This window comes from Orbicella faveolata, unplaced genomic scaffold (assembly GCF_042242905.1).
Source record: "Orbicella faveolata isolate gen_17 unplaced genomic scaffold, um_ofav_v1 contig_24, whole genome shotgun sequence".
NCBI lineage: Eukaryota > Metazoa > Cnidaria > Anthozoa > Scleractinia > Merulinidae > Orbicella > Orbicella faveolata.
Genome location: NW_028301552.1, coordinates 20,379,623 through 20,396,591, shown reverse-complemented (window position 1 = coordinate 20,396,591; position 16,969 = coordinate 20,379,623). Strand labels below are relative to the sequence as shown.

At 39.2% G+C, this 16,969-nt stretch overlaps 2 protein-coding genes across 4 annotated transcripts in view; one reads left to right on the top strand and one right to left on the bottom strand.

Annotated features, from left to right (window-relative positions):
• The window catches only part of LOC110047125 (calpain-9-like), a 27,393-nt gene extending 10,424 nt beyond the window's left edge, over positions 1–16,969 (bottom strand). The window contains exons 1-17 of one of the 3 annotated variants that reach the window (XM_089292169.1): positions 16,596–16,969; positions 10,704–10,895; positions 9,187–9,515; positions 8,733–8,913; positions 8,201–8,281; positions 7,530–7,621; positions 6,899–6,976; positions 6,550–6,741; positions 5,944–6,073; positions 5,137–5,357; positions 3,860–3,899; positions 3,277–3,351; positions 2,291–2,348; positions 1,927–1,963; positions 1,334–1,355; positions 494–562; positions 56–134 (exon numbers count right to left, since the gene is read on the bottom strand). In XM_089292169.1, the coding sequence (XP_089148295.1) occupies positions 56–134; positions 494–562; positions 1,334–1,355; positions 1,927–1,963; positions 2,291–2,348; positions 3,277–3,351; positions 3,860–3,899; positions 5,137–5,357; positions 5,944–6,073; positions 6,550–6,741; positions 6,899–6,976; positions 7,530–7,621; positions 8,201–8,281; positions 8,733–8,913; positions 9,187–9,515; positions 10,704–10,865 (1,846 nt within the window). In that variant the 5' untranslated portion in view covers positions 10,866–10,895; positions 16,596–16,969. The remainder of the gene's footprint in view (positions 1–55; positions 135–493; positions 563–1,333; positions 1,356–1,926; positions 1,964–2,290; positions 2,349–3,276; positions 3,352–3,859; positions 3,900–5,136; positions 5,358–5,943; positions 6,074–6,549; positions 6,742–6,898; positions 6,977–7,529; positions 7,622–8,200; positions 8,282–8,732; positions 8,914–9,186; positions 9,516–10,703; positions 10,896–16,595) is intronic. The other 2 variants (XM_089292168.1, XM_089292170.1) reach the window with 2 other exon arrangements.
• Positions 14,663–16,969, top strand: part of LOC110057104 (uncharacterized) — a 35,313-nt gene continuing 33,006 nt past the window's right edge. Inside the window, exon 1 of the mRNA XM_089292166.1 lies at positions 14,663–15,390. The gene's annotated coding sequence lies outside the window, so the exon portion shown is untranslated. The remainder of the gene's footprint in view (positions 15,391–16,969) is intronic.

Sequence of the window (16,969 nt, the reverse complement as noted above, 5' to 3'; positions counted from 1 at the left end):
AAAAAAAGAGAAATCAATAAACATTTAAACTAAAATGGAATAGTAACGGTTTTACCTAACGCACTGAGAGCATCGCGAAGCTCAAACAGGTTCATATCTCCACTTTGATCTTTGTCAAAACGGTGGAAGACTTCCTGATATGAAAAATAGAGAGGAAAATAGATGGATAGGTGGACATACACACATTCAGACAGACAGACAGACAAACAGACAGGCAATTATACATAGCCCGTCAGTTTGCCAGTCAGTCATTACGTCGGTCTGTAGGTCATTTATTCAGTCAGTAAGTCAGTCAGTCAGTCAGTCATTTATCGAGCGCTCAGTAAATATACCAGTCAGTCGGTCAGTCAATTGGTCGATCAATCGATCGGTCAGTAGGACGACCAATCAGTCAGTCAGCCAGTAAGTCACCTTACGTCGTGTTTACATCTGCTAGCTGTCGAAGCCAAGAAGAGCTGCTTTTCAACTGAATAAGAACGCCTTATTGACTCACCTTCCATTGGCGTAGTATCATCCACAGCGCCCTGAACTCTTTGTATCCCAGTGCTCCAGTTTTGTCTATCTTTAAACGATCATTAAGGTTGTTGATTCTTGTTGTCATTGATCTTCATTGTTATCTTCACTAGACCTTTTTCGTTTTTGTTGGCATTGAAATAAGTTACGTGTGGCAAGCATCCAATGGAACTGATTTACTTCAGCACAGGAACAGACTGTGACATTGATTTACACAATTAACCTCAAGAAATCCCTTGAAATTCTAAGCGTTTTTTTTTTTTTAAGCTAAAGCACGACGATGTGCGCACCATAGTAGATTCACGCCAAATAACATGCGGAACCTTCTGAAAATTCTTCATGACAGGTTTGCGTGTCTGTGTTTGTTGGTTCATTCATTCAGGGTGGTCCGGGCAAGGGTATATGTTCCCCTTGAAAATTTTCTCCTTTGTTTTCTGGGGATTTTACGAGTATTTGGAAAACACCCAAAATGTGACTAGCACAGAATGGACCAATGTACAAACTTGGTGCATGATATTTGCGTGTTTGTCGGTCATCTGGATGACTTCGAAGACTCCCAACTTTTCAATAGCTTGATTAGCTTTGATATTATCGCGACAGCGTATCTACGGATCCTGTAATGCTAAACTACATTGCAATTGTGGTCTATTTCATGAGTGAACTTGAAAGCGCTTTTCAAAACTTATAGGCCTCAGCCTACAAGCCTATGGGCTAACTATGTCTGTGTCATTTCACCATTTTGTATTTATTTTACTTTTCGTCTTTATATTTAAACGTTTATTACATTTTATATTAAATAACATCTTTGATAAAAGGATACATCAAACATAGCAATCATGCTCCTATTGAAAGGAAAACAAAAGAAAACGTCAAGCTGCAATCGTGGACAAAAGTCCTTGGGACACTTATGTAGTTTAACGAATTATCTGTGTTTTCCTGCTCAAGTTTGAAAAAAGTGCTGCTTTCCTCTTAAAAACTTGTTACTGTTCCCCCTCCCGCACTCAATACAATGTTGAAAATCAGAAGAAATTGCAGGTAGTAGTTTTCAGCATTGTATGGGGGGTGGGGGCGAGGTTAGGTAGGTGAAGTTGTATTCACGTCTGGCGTGTGCGCAAAAGCGCCAAAATTAAAGTGCAAATTTGTTTTAAGACTTGTGTCCGTGATTCTAGTTACAATAGGTACGGTTCGTGGTCTTTTCTAAAGCCTGAACCGTAGTAATAAAAGATTGGACCGGTTTGGCAACTGTAGATTTACCCGAAAAGGCATTTACAAATTGTTGTCCTTGTCGTTTTCCTATTTACGGAAAGGAAAACGCGTGTAAAAGGGCAATAATTATGATGATGATGAAATGATTTGCCCAGTACTGGCCAGTATGTGTTCTCGCCTATCTTCAGAATTACAATGAAAATGTACCTGCAAGCTTCCAGACTAAACGAGTTAGAATTTACCACTGAAATTCAAAATGAAACAACAAGAGATGAGTATGAAAAATAATCACATAAAAATTAAAAATATATATATAGAAAAAAACGGTAGCCCGGTTTCCATGATCGGTTTTTAGCATAGTTTAGCTTTTGTGATTATTTGGAAATATCTGCTTCTTTAATTTTATAGGTGAAATGCCTGAGAACTAGCCACTTCTAGTTAAGCAAAAAGTACACTGACTACCATAAACATTCAACAATAACAGCAGCAGCAGCAGCAACAACAACAACAACAGCATATTTTATAGTTTTAATATATAAACAAGGAACGTTTGAATAGCTTCTGTACTTACAATTTGCAAACGCCAGGGTCAATATTTCCTGTAGTTCATATTGATCAATTTCTCCATCCTGTAAATTGAAGTGACCAGTCATTTGCCAGTTGGAAAAAGCCAAGAGGCGTTTTATTGTCCAGTGGAAAATTAAGTGAAGGCTATTAAAGATTTCAGCTTAACTACCCCAACAGACAGAGCACATAATGAACCATTAGGTTTATTTTGCATGTTTTGGCCGAGCGCCAGAAATGTACCGTGCTCGGGAAGCATCGTTATTTAGCTTCGAAAATGTGCCTGCTACAGGAAAGAAAACCAAAGCGGGGGTTATTGCCGGAAGTAACTGCATGTAGAAACTTAAGTCAAGAGCGTTAAGGTGGCTCCAAAATAGGTGGCTCAAAACAGTTTCCAGCATTTTCCAAGACTTAGATTTTGATGGGTAATTATAACCACTCTTTATCACTTGATGCTACAATCATGCTATCAGAAAACTGCCCAATCATTAGCGAATACGTTGTTATCATTTTCGTGACACAATAGGTTACCATAGCAACAGTATGACCTGCAAAAATAACTACCCTTAATTATAGCTTTAAGGACCTATTAGCTACAAATTAAAATCGGCACGGTGACTCTGAACTCTATTTACACAATTTTTTTAAACTTTGCCAAAAGTTGCGTCTTTTCCTGCTTATCAAAATTTGATAGTATAAAAAATTTCACCGCGGCGTTTTTAAATTGTAGGTCCTTAAAGCAATAATTAAAGGTTTTTTCGCAGGTCATGTTGTTGCTATGGTAACCTATTATGTCACGAAAATGATAACAACGTGTAATAATTAGTTATCAAAATCTTAGTCTTGGAAAGTGCTGGAAACTGTTTTAAGCCACCTTAAGTTGGACGGCAAAAGGGCTAGGCATCATCCGCTTCATAACGCCATATTTCCCAATAAAATGTTTTAGGCTATTTTCTGCTATCTCTGGAAAGAAAGACAAAAGCTTTCACCAACCTCTCCTGAAAATTTCTGAAATGTTTTCCAAAACTGCTTGTCGATGTCCACGGCCTCTTCTGACGAAACTGAAGGCTTTAAGGAAGAAATAAAGAAAAGACACAAGTTACAGTCAATTTTAGAGGGAAAGAGACTATCATACAGCAATAGTACAAGAATCACATATTGTTAGCTGCAAGATGGAAAAAAAAGGATTGAACTATAATTTATGAACGTCATTCGATTCTTTACATCTGCGGGGTAAAGCAAGCATTGTGGACCCTGAAAGTGGGTTGGGGGGGGGGGGGGGGATGTAATCCCATTTCCCAGCCCAAATTGTGACCAAATCTCCTTTCCCTGGGTATTTGGATAAAAATTTAACGGAGTACAGGATATTTGGGTGAAAAAATGAATGGGATTAGGGATATCATAAAATCAGGTAGGAAAATCGTTGGTTTTAGGAACTGGAGATAATGGGACGTGGGGTGCTCAGACTCGCCCTAAAGGACCCTTTCCTGAACATTGCCGCACGACATTTCCCTGGATGGCCTTGTTCTTTAAATGCATATGTTTATTAACCCATAACGATTTAAACTCTACAAACCTTCGGTACGGTTACTATTTCTGTTTCCACGTCAATTTCACTGCAAAACGAAAGGAGGAGAAAATAAAGAAATGTTTACTATGAAATCACGCCCTTTAAACAGCAATGTTACCAGGATTTTGAATCAGTCGAAGACACAAAATGTATCGCACAGGACATGCTTCCTCCCTTTGGAAGCTAGCTACTTGGTTTCTTGACTTGCAGGGGAGCTATGTCGAAGTACAAGAAACAATTTTGTGCGATCGATGTAGAAAAATGAAAACGGTCTGAGAATGATACGAAAAATGACAAGGGAAATTCGTTGCAATCCGCACAAAAAAAATATTCAATTGTCTAGAAACCTTTCTGTAGTCACATCTGATTGATAATTTTGGTTCAACTGCCTGGAAATTATTAGTTATTTATTACATTGAATTATTTATCATGTGGCTAGTGTTTGTAGCTGATATAAAGCGCGCTCTGATTGGCGATTTTTGAGGCGCCAATTAAAAGTCTTTCAAAGTTATGCATGCAACAATTTTCTTCTTGAAATTCTAACTCGTCAGCAAGGGTTATGTCTAACTAAGGTTTTGCAGCTGCTGTCCTTTCATAAAAACTATGGCTTTGAGATATGGCTCGCTCTCTTTTCTCAGTGGGGCGTTAACAACCACTCATAATGTCCGTGGGCATTACGGCAAAATCCCTGTCGGATTCTTAGAAAGTCTAGAAACGTCCCTTAAATTTGATTCTCTCAAGTTGGAAAAACAACAGAAAAATTCAGTTTTGATTTTCATCTCGTTCGTAATCAAAATAAAGACATTTTTTTTGACGGAATACGCTCTGGATTATTTCCCTGATAATGTTGACGGGTTGGGAGAGAGATTGAACAAAAATCCGTGGTGGTGAGAAACGTTTAAAAGCGCGTTCATAAGCGGTGATTTAACCACTTCAACCTCAATCATTTTTGGCGAAACAATTGCCATACAATAAATCACTAGCAACCTTCAACGTTCGGTCTTTACGGGAAAATCTCCAACGTCGATCTTTCTGCATTGACTTTGCACTCTGCCAATACAACAAAACCTTAGTTTGAGGTTTTCCTGCAAAGACCTCACCCTTGGTTAATAAGTACTTGATATCTCACGCTTCTGTCAAATTGCTTTTGTCATGTTTGACAAAAACACGTTACTGAGTTAGCTTATTACAACTATTTCGGGAAAATATTGGAACTCTCAACTAAGATATTATCCCTTAGGAAATTTACGGTAGTTAAACTGAAAAAATTCATGATTACTAACCGTGCCTCATACGGTTTCTCCGAGAATATTCTTAAAAGGAACTCAGCTTCTTGCCGTGGGTGAAACGTGGACGGGACTAAGACGTACTCTCCTGGTGGCAGTGAGTATCTAGAGCTGATCTCTCTTAGTTTAGTAAAGGAGTTTGTCATGGCTGTTGCCTTGGTAGTCTCGAAAAACCGTCTGTCAAAACGCTCCTTGGTGTCACGCAGGTCTTCTGGTATCTAGCATTAAAGAAGAAATTAAACAATTAACTCACAAAAAATCCTTACACTGAAAGATTCGTGTTCGTTTTTCAGTCTCAACATTACTCGGGAAGGGGGAGGAGAGGGAAATTGCCGGGCTGGAATATAGTCTGCAAAAACCAATAGACCATCTCATAACCACCAATATCCTTTTGCTTCTTTCTCAAAGGGAGTCTTGGTGCCTATCCTTTCATATGAAAATGAGATTTCATTTGCAAATCACACGCATTTTCACATGAATGGTTGTGCACCAGGCCTTGCTTTGATAGAGAGGCTTAGGGCAACTCAAAAATGGGCTGTTCCCATAAGCCTTCTTCCGTCCCAAGGTTGTGGCTGAATGGAGAAGCTCGTACCAATCTCCCTGTGCCTCAGTGAGTGGTGTGAGGAATGTGACGGGTTCCACTACCTTCGGGGAGTTAGAACTTACCCTTTGTCTCACGCTCACAAGTAACAACCTGAACACAGTTACTTAAATAATAAACTTTAAAGTCCTCTGGAAAATATATAGGAAATGCTCGTTTTACAGAGCACAGTTGCTTTCACTGAGCAACAGTTTTATAGTCACCTTATAGATGGCAAACCCAATAGGAGGTCTTTCGTTAGCTGGGGTTCTCTTTCGATCAATGCGCATGAGTGACACTACAATTGAACAGCGGTCTTCGTCATCGTCCTCGTCAGAGTCTTGTAACTGAACCCTGTTAAACAAAACAAAACTGTATAACTACTAAAGAGTAAATCCACCCAGCAATTTCCTGCTGCGACAGTTTTGAATGATGCTGTTCCACAAAGGCATTGCTTTTTCACAGTGTTCACTTCTTGGTTTTCTCTTCGAGAGTTTTTCGTACGAGGAGGGAATATTGGCAGGAAATTGCTGGTTTGTTAGCTATGTTCACATTGGCTATGGCTACCACGGTTTCCCGTCAAAAGGATACGCTTTTGTATCCACACTAATTTTACTACTGGAAAATCGCGTAGTTGGAGTCGCAGATGTCTGGGGCTTGAAAATTTCTAGAGCTATGACAAGAAATACTGAAGAAAGGCAAACCAACTGGTAATGAGTTTCGCATTATTTAAAGAACCCCATTGATACAGCCACCCCGTTAATTCGGCCAGATTTTTGTGGCCTGTTGGTGACCGCATTAATGAGGTTTCATTGTATTTCTCTCAGTACCTTATTTGAGGATTGATGTGGAAAGTGTCAATAAAGTTCCTACAGCCACCAGCTGTGGCATCAGCCTGCCACCGGCCTTTCTCTCGTCTTATTTTCCATGATTTCTTCTCGTTCTCCTCCAGAACACTATCTGGTGTAAGCATGCATATCTCTATCCGTGTGAAATTCGCCTGAAAGTCTTCCATTGTCATCCTGTAAATAGAAAAGTATTAATATAAAGCAACGATATTGATACCTATTAGACATTAGGAAAAGCTTTTCACGTGTAATAGTTCATTTGTCGATAAGCTCCAAATTGAGAAGGCTCCACCTAAATATCAGGGAGAAAACAGAAAAAAATTGCACTCACCAAAATTCTCCGTCATCGTCAAACACAAGGTTTAGTCTTTTCCTTTCCTCTGTTGATAATTGATACCACTCCTCAGACCTGGGATGTGCACGTTAGAAAAGTTCGAGATAAAACAAGAATGGCTGAAGCCACTTAATGTATTACATTAAAATGCTACCGACCAGCTAGCTAAGGCCAGCTGAATTGAATTTAGCCTTGCTGAATATTCCAAATGAAGGCTAATGGTAGCCGTTTGTAAAAGCATATCAGTTTTCTTCTCAAAAAAACTGGGAAGAGCTACTATGCAAATTTAAAGACTAACAGCCGTCTCTACTCAGACACAGTTGCAGTTTAGCCGTAACAATAACTTTTGTGACACTAAGATTACAACTCAAGCAAGTGCGATTTGTAATTATTGGTAAATCCAAACATAAGCAAAAGCAGAGCACTGCAGGATTGTACGTTCATCGTATTGCCAACAGGTTTCCTTTTGTCACCATGCAGCTTTCAGAGAACAACTTCGGGATTGGTAAATATTAATATTTCGCCCTAAAATGAGTTTCTCTCTCCGGGTTTATATTATAAGCTAAAGGGGAGATTCGATTGCGTTGACCCTTCTTCGTTTGTTCTGACACTTAAAAGTGATTGCCACCTGTCACTCCAAGCTCCCTTCCATTCTGAGCTATTTCCATGAGGATTACGGAGGCGAATTAGCTTTAGTCCGCGCAAAGTAGGTGAATTAACCTGTGAATGGTAAAATACACATGTGAGAGGAAACATAATTGACCGTAAAAAGGAAGGAAGGTAACTAAACATTGCACCTCAGTCCAGTTTAACTGCGACGGTAAGTGTTGTTTTTGTTAGTTTACTCGGCCTACTCGGTCTGTAATCTTCATAGACGTAATTCATAGAGAGGAATGGTTATGAAACTCGACAAAGTTGTTTGTTGTATGTTTTTGTTCTCTTTTTCGGCCTTGACCGTGCACAAAACATAATAGTTGTTTACTACTGACCCAGGAACTAACCAACAGAAATGTCTTGATTACGTAACTCATGTATAATGTATGAAGGCAAAACAAAAGATTGTGCACGGTCGTGGACCTTCCAACATAAATCTTCAGTGGCATCTTTGTTTGCTCTTCTAATGTTTTCCGGGCTTCATAACCATTCCCCTCTATTAACTATGGCGTAGACGATCAGCATGTATCATGATGATAAAAGAGTTAAGAAGCAAGCGGCACTTAAAGAATTACATTAAGGCCCGAAAGAAACGCTTACATGATTGTGAGCAATTATTGCCTTGACGCATTAATAAGCAGTTACCTTGGCAAAGCCTGTAATCGAATAAGCGTGTCCCGTTATAAGTCCATTTGGTAATGTTTTCTGAATGGTCTGTGCACTCGTCTACAGCAAATAGGCAAAAAACGAGAAAATCAAATACAAATCATCATCGATTAACTGTCCACTATTACATTAGTTGGATCTAACTCGAAGCGTAAGGGTGAAAAGTGGATTCCTGATGTGCCGTCCTTAAAATATCATTTGCATGCAGTTAAATTTCCAGTTACGTCGTACCTCTCTGGAAACTGTATTTCTCCCTCCTCTATTTTAACAGCTTTTCAGCTTTTTGTTTTCGCCGGTGGCATTGTTTTGATTTGTTTCCAATTGCTCCGAGAGGCAACGGGGGAAAGGAAGGGGGGAAGGGGGGTGGGGTGGGGGGGGGGCTTGGTCATTCCATCTTTTCACGAAGAAACGCTGGTAAAAAAGCCAATTATCTGTCGTTTTTTATTTTAATTCAATGACCCACAAACGTATTAATTTGCACGCCTACATCCTTTGGTTCAAATTCTTTTACCTCTATTGAGGCACCCATTAGCGAGTTTCGCTCGTGCGCCTTTTGTAACACTTTATACACATCTAGTGAGCCTTCAGATGGAGGCGTTTGTAAGTTGATCATCTCGATAACGCCTCCAGTGAAATCTTGTAGAGCTTCACTTATTCGTCCTAAGCCCATGGCTTCGTAAGATCCACAAACTCTGCAATGAAAACAGACTCAGTCTACTTGAACACTCACTCAAGGAAACTCTTACTAGAACTGAAAACGTGATTTGAGGATAAGAGACTTATAAGTCTCCTACTGTATCTACGGTGATCTATGTGTCCATTGGGCTTTTCAATGATCCAAGAAGAGCGTATTGAAAGCTCTGAACGACGCAGAAATAAAACAAAAACTACAAAACAAAACAAAACAGCTACAACAAAACCAAAACAGACCAAAGACTTTGAAGGTTACTCAATAATTAACTTACTTTGCATAAGCCTTCTCTAACAACGCGCTCCAGAATTCCTCCGGGTCACTTGAGTGAGCGTAATACAGCTTACCATTGTGAGTGGGAAGGAAATCATCAATAATAACCTCCACCCATTCACCAAACCGCCAAAAGTTAAATCTGAACATTCCGCAGTACGTGGGTTCATCGAAGCTTTGATCGGCGGGGCACACCGCGTCGAACAACTCCTTAGCGTCTGTCAACGATGCCACCGCAGCCACAAACCAGCAGTTCAGCATTCGTCCTTGAGCGATGTCTGTCCGGCTGACTCCTTTGGTGAAGAACTTGGGCGTTGTTTTGCAGATGTCCTGGAAGTTAAAGGAGGTACGTCACGGTTTGCGAATCTTGAAAAGTAAAAGCTAGATTTTTCAAGTTCGTCGTTTGTAATCCGTGTCAATCTTCTCCATCACTAACCATCCTTGTTCTTTCATGGTTTATTATTATTTATGTCAGTAGACTACTATTTTCAGGTTTCCTTCAACTGAAAAGTACTTTTGTACCTGGCCAAAACAACTCAAAGTCGCTGCGACCGAGCTCCTTTGAGTCACACTTGACCTTTAATTACCGAGGAGTGGAAAATATATAATATCAGGGAACTCTAGTGATCACGACGGCTTCGTGAAAGACAACGCCGATTAAAAACTAGCAAAATTTGACACTAAAGCTGCCACCGCTGTGAAAACCTCTTGAAGTTTAACATTTTGTGCCAGAATTGTTTATTTGTGTCTCAATGTTATTCTTATGTGTAATATTTTTGCGTGAGTGGACTAAACTGATTGTCAAGTATTACCATGCATAATATTCAAAGTAGAAGGGGTAGAACTTTTTTTCATACGCCTGTCAAAAACCCTTAAAATGAAATTAATCTTTTCGTTCGTGATTATGCAGATCTTTTCAGATTAGTAATCAGTGCTAAACTATCCTTCAGGTGAACTGAAAATGTAACAGTAGTATTCATTTCCAAATAGAAACCAAAACAAAAATAGCTAACGTCATTTTTGTAAAGTAAGCAGAATTTCTCTCTTTTTTGCAGAAGATAGGTAAAAACGCTCTTTACTCGCGTTTTTTTTTTTTTTGAAAATTATTTGAAAGGATTTGAACTGGGAGGAGACGCAATGTGATCTAGATACTTTCAGCAAGGAGAAATATAAAGTACTGAATTTAACACTTGTTAACTTAGACGCGTATTACAACAACAACAACAACAACAGCAATCTTTATTTGTACTCTCTACTAATTGCAGAAAATGTAGATAATAAAAATTAGAGTACTGGCTGCCTGGAAAAACCATACGGGCTAGCAGAGCCAGGCAGCCAGTTGACATCAGCGTTAAATGAAAATAAATTACAGGTCAGCGAGATAGCACAAATGCACACAAAAAAGAAAGGAAAAGAATTTGGAAAGTCTGAAATAATTACATTTATATATGAATACAAAATATTAATATCAGAGAAGCACACAATTAATAGCTCAGTAATTCTGGAATAAAAACATACCTTTGGTCTTTTCCATTGCAGGTTTACAGATGGCCTCGTCTTGGTGAAGAGGCTGCGGAAATTTGGCGGGAAATCTCTGTCTTCATATAATTCCCCACTCCTTTGTAGTTGTCTCTGAAGAGATAGGTACTTCTCTCGCGGTAACGCGCGCTTTAGGGACATCGATTATAATGTGCCGTAGCTACTAAGCACCTGATATTGCAAATTTAAAAAGAAAGCAAAATTAGTTTACAATTGTTGACAAAGCGCATTTTATGTCCTAGCTGTTGAGTGAAACTGATTGTACCATACGAGTCGCTAAGGTGACTGAACCAAAGCAAAGATAAAACGTTTAAGCTTCGTAGTTTTCTCTTTGCGCAATAATTTGTTTACAAGTAGGAGAATACCAGGATAAAAAGAAATATTACTACGCGCTGGCAACAGTAGTTTAGACCAGTTTATAAACTTTGAGTAAAACAGACAACAATTTTTGACCACTCACGTGTTTGTCAAATGGCTTCCGTCCATATTAAGCCGGAGGAAATAAAAAACGCAACAATCCCCGGTTATTTTGGATTTGTGTTTGAGGAAATCTCGTTCAGGAAAACTACATGATTATCGCGACGCCATCATCAACACGAAAATGAAAAGCCGGCGTTTTCAAATTCCTTTGGTTTGATGAGCGTTTTCGAAAAGCTCCGTTTTCGCGACGGATATAGTGTGGACGGTAGACCTTACCGTAGAAATAAAGTTGCGTTTACCTGTATGTTTACCTGCATGAAAAGATCACTCTAAATGCCTGATGACTCAAACGTTAAAAAAACAAACAAAACAAAACAAAACAAAACAAATAAAAATTAAATAGCAGTTGTGGTATTTATGAGGCCTTTTTATGACAGTTCTGCAGTCGTGTTCTATTTGGCGCGTTTGAATTTTTACATTATCGTGTTCCAAAGCTGAAACTGCATGATGGTCCGAATGTGATTGTCGGAATTTCGTCAATTCGTAAAATGAACGACGTTAGTAACTATACATTGAGCAGGAATTTCTCTGGCGGTATTTGACAGCTAAAACTGCTTTATCGATGCAAATTTCTCGACTGACAGAAATGCTCAACTTATTAAAAATTTTTAAATGTCTCGACTGGTGAATATTTTCATCATTTTTTTCATCAATTTTGTTTTCATTGCAATAAGGCCAATCGATAAAAAAAGAAACTACTTGACTAACCTAGGCACACAGAGAAGAATTGGGTTTCCAGTCATTGAGTCATTGATTCATGATTTTAATTTGGCAAAACAAAACTGTTTTAATTTCTCGGAAGATCACAGAAAGACGTAACTAACTTAGGTACACAGAGCAATTTATAGCAAGGGTTTCTATTATTAAGGGAGGTACTGTTTTGTAAATTGGTTATTCGCAACCACTTAAAATTTCTTAATTGACAAAAGGCTGTCAACCTATGAATAATTTCCGGTCGATTACAAGAAAATAATAGTCATATTAGCAATCTTCACAGATCAAAATTTCTCTCGGACGTAAAAAGTGATCTAGACGGGCCATAATATTATTACCCAGGCAGTGAGGCCTGGGTTGAAATTTCGGCTCCGTTTTTTTTTTTTTCCTCGTTCAGTCACAAATCGCCGTCTAGTCTGTAAAGCGCATGCGTCACCTGTGCCTGCGCACAGCACATGGAATTTCCAGAAGTTGCCGTCGTGAAAAGTTAGCATGGATTCCATGATTTCTAGGGCGATGAAATCACATACAAACGAACACACCGTTCGAGGTAGACCAACACTAAAGGACGCTAAGCGTTTTCTGAACGGGTCGGTCTGCAAGCCTTTAGCGAGATCAATTTACGAGCGAACATTTTGAGTGAATTTATCAAGAATCATGTTATACCAAATGAGCCATCAACCGGGGCTATCAACTCTTCAACTTGATAAAAAGCATCTTCAGAAGCGTTATCGTATTTTAGACGTGATCATGAACCAAGTAGAATCCCAGCACGAACTCAAGAACGTTCGAGCAACAAGAGCAGAAAGGTTAGAGAATTTGTATACGAATGTATCTATTCGAGGACACGTAAGTGAAACGCTCTGAGAAACTTAGTAAAGTATACTAAAGATAAAATCTCGAACTAAACGATATTCTCTCGTTATTTTCTTGTAACACAGAGTTATGTGTCTTTACAAGAGTGAAACCAATGTGGCGAATTATTGTACATTTAAGCTGAAAGAAACTAATGTACGTTGACCATAGCAAAACAATTCTTGGCTTACACTGTCACGCAATCCTGACGCAATAAAAAGATTATTCTAAAACCATTTAGTGGATAAAATCAAGAAATTGTGGTGTTGTAGGAGATTAATAAAGATGACACTTTTCTTATTTTTAAGTCTGTGCGTTTTCCCAAACCTCAGATATTCGTCGAAATATTTTGCACAAATTTACAGAGACCAGTATGGAGCCGCCATGTAACGGCGTACCTCCGCGGTACGCCAACATTGCGGCCGGAAAATAGTGCAAACATCCGGAACTTACTTTGGCTATCTAGGCGACTGATTATCTGTACTGAACAAACAAGCATTTACATAAGCACTTTTCCTAATACTTTAACTTCTGAATGGGCTAAAAATCACGAGATAAGTATATGTTTTTCGACAAACGCGTTCGTAGGTCTATGTCACGCACCCCCATAACTCTGAAATTCAAAATGTCTCGCTTGCTTGAGAAACGCAAATAACTACGACAAAGGCTAAGGAAAATAGACTGAAACGATTATAGGCTGATATAAAGACGTTGGCTCATTCCACGCCCTAAAGACCTGCAAACTAGTAATTAGCTATTAATCGTTCCAAGAAATGCAATCAAAAGCAGAATAGCTTAGACTAGCTTAAGCACATCGATTCGATTGAATTTCGTACGACTTCAAATGCAGAACATTTAGCTCAAATGCAATATAGCTTCTCAGTATAACGACTGCCTGGGTAAACGCAGCAAAGCGTCTAGCTATTATTGTACTGGGGCCGTTGTTCCAAGCACCCATTGCCCATTGTAAATAGTTTGCATCTCAAAGCATCTCCCTTTGACCTGGGATGACATCTAGGCTTGTGTGCCTTATTTGCTTATATTATGCTATGCTCGGTCAGAACGCTGTAAAAAAGTAGCGTTATACATTGTACCGACAGAATCCTCTGTTGCCTCTCAGCAGGCCTGTGAACAGTGAGGGAGCTAAAATAAGTGTCTGCACTTAAAAGATCGCTATACCCACGAGTGATCTCTCATGCGTGTTCCTCTCGTCATTTTGTCGAACATTTAAGGCCTGACACGGGAGTTTCACTCTAGTTTTCTTAGTTCTTTCCTTAGCCAAGTCAATTTCAACACAAGTCGTGGTTGGAAACCATTTTATTTCTTCCTGGGTTTCGCCATATTTTAAAGCTTTATCACTTGTCAAGCAGGACCTCATTTACATGTACAGTAACATTCGTTGACTGGGTTCAATTTAGTGCTGGATAAAGTCAAAGGGGATTTTAAATTTAACCATACCCGTGAACACATCATTAAAAGGGATTGTTTCTAGTGTTAAATTTGAACCTACCTCGTTAATTCGACTAGCCCCCTAACATGACCAGATTTTATGGCCCACTAGCTATGTGGTCAAAAAACTCGGGGGTCCCATACCTTGAAAAGCGCATGTGCTATTCGAATGGATAGTTACTTCTCTATGACTGGTTATTTAAAGCTTAGTTAGTAGTTACTTACTATGTTTAAAGCACGCTGTTGGATTGAACTTCTTATCAAAAATCATGCCAAAAGTAAGAGTCACAAACACATTCACCTGTAAAACCAAGCAGCGGCCGAGAATTGAATGTGTCAAAGATGTCTGCGTTTGGACACGCCGTTTAAACGTGACCGTCGAATGCGTCCTCTTTAGTTTTACTTACTTGTTCTTTGGCTTCCTCCGCTTTTAGAACTATCTAATGCTGTGTTTACATTTGAGCTTTTACCAAGGTAAACAGTTACTAAGGTCAAGTTACTTAACCTTGGTACATTCGTTCAGTGTTTATACCGGCTCAAATAACTCAAGTTAATCTTTCAACATTCGCCCGCGCTGCATTAACAACGTCATGAAATCGAACTTGCACGAGGATCCCACCACAGTGGAACAGGAGCAAATTGAGGTGCCATCATTTTCATAGGCGAGGACCGCATTCCATAATATTGCGGCGAAAATTCAGTTGCTTGATCATAACCAGAGTAAGCATTGTTATATGCGTAGAAACGTGGATACGTTGTGTATGCAGCATCCTCCCAGGTGGCAAAATACATCGACAATAATTACACAACAGAGGATCGAAGTTTGTCTAGAGAAAGTTGTAAATAATACTGAGAATGAAAAATACAATGCTTTCTTTTACGCGACGGATTGTTCGCCGTAAGAAGATCGATCCAATTTTTCCATGTTATTTGCCAAGATTGTCAAAACTGGAAAAGAAACGTTTTGTCGCACAATCTGCTCACCGCGGGAAATGAAATATTACGCCGCCACAAGCGGATATATCTGTCATCTTGACCTTGGTTACCAACTGTAACCATGCCTGATCACAAGGTAATTACAACTTTTACCTCGGTTAAATTTCTTTTGTCTTTTGCGGCATTTACCAAAGTATCAGTTGGCGTTTACACACGGAAAATGTTTACCTAGGTAAGTAAACTCTGATACCTCGGTAAACCGTTCAAGTCTAAACACAGCATGAGTTTCAAGAATATTTGAATTAAGTCGCTTTTGTTGCTTTACGAAATGCAAAACCAGTTTTCTTTAACTCCCTTTTCTAACTAAGCAAAGCAAATACTTGTTAATTGACAATACATTCTTAGAATAACAATCACAGAATAATTTATTCCGTTTGCAAATCAATTTCAAAACATCGCTTATTCAAATGGAATTAAGCGATTGTAGTAGCGAAAACTGTAAAACGTTACATTATAACGGATAAGAAACTCACTGCGGTCGAACATCATTGAATATCGTTCGGTCATGCCGAGAGTTACCATGCATCGAAGTAAGCTGTCGTTCGATCTCTTGTAGTACTGGTAGATGGCCGTTTCTCTTCAGAATATGAATAAGCAAGTCTTTTATTGAGTCATGAATGTTTTCACCGGCAGTTGTGAAAGGCATCTAATTATCTTTGTAGTTTTGTAAATAGCTGCGGGCCTGCAACTGTTTCTACAAAACTGCTCCTATGACCTTGAGTTGCAGCGACTATTGAACACATTCTATGCCGGATATGTCTGGCATTGCACGCAAAGTCGAGAAATATTTGTAAACACTCCAAAACAGTGGACTCCTTTCGCATTAATTTGCGATCATTCCTCGACCAGGTCGTTTTGCACACCTACTTAGTTGTGACAAACTCTCAATTTCAAGCAATTTAACTTACACTTTGCTACTTTCAAACTATTCTGGTTACAGCCCGTAATAACAGCAACTGTCGATAGAAATGCTGCAACTTAACACATTCAAAGATCGAATCAGCACAATAGATCGGTATAGTCTTTAAAGCAGCGATGCTTTCGACCGAGGCTGCGAAACATACAAGTCACGCAAAAGATTGTTCAAGGTTGCATGTTTTTTATCCTTTCACCACCTAAATACTACTTGCAATTTGCATGTTTTAACTTGTTCCTCGTCAATATTGTCACATGAATCAGTTTCGTGTTGAAGACTCATTCATCGTTTCAAGACGCTCATTCGGCGACCGAGTCCGCCAAACGGAAAATTATTGAATACCTCGATATCTGCAATATCGTGCTTTAGCATACCAGTACGTATCCGATGGCGAGTTACACACGGTATTTCCGCTACTGGTTTCAGCGACATTACGTGTATATCAAAGACTTTCAACTTACCCAAAGTTTGCAGCAAGGAATCCGTCCGTATGACCTTCGATTACGTACTACCTGCTTGTGTATGCAGACAGGCTCGGTGGTCTGGCTAACTCATGTTTTCGTGCTTTGGAGCCAGCATGGACGACAGGCAGAATAGAATAGAATAAATAAATCTCAAGATGTCAACAATTGGTTATTAGTTATTTTGATTCCGCTAACGTAAGCGTGGAGATTCAGTTGTCGATGAGGTTTGTTTTGTAATAGATTGCGCTTTTGTTAATAGCATTCTTATGAAAATTGGTTTTTCACAATAGGGGGCTGGCATATCGATCTGAACTTGAAGTGTTAGGGAAGTGGATATCAGTAGTATGCACGGACGAAGACAAAACCTCCTC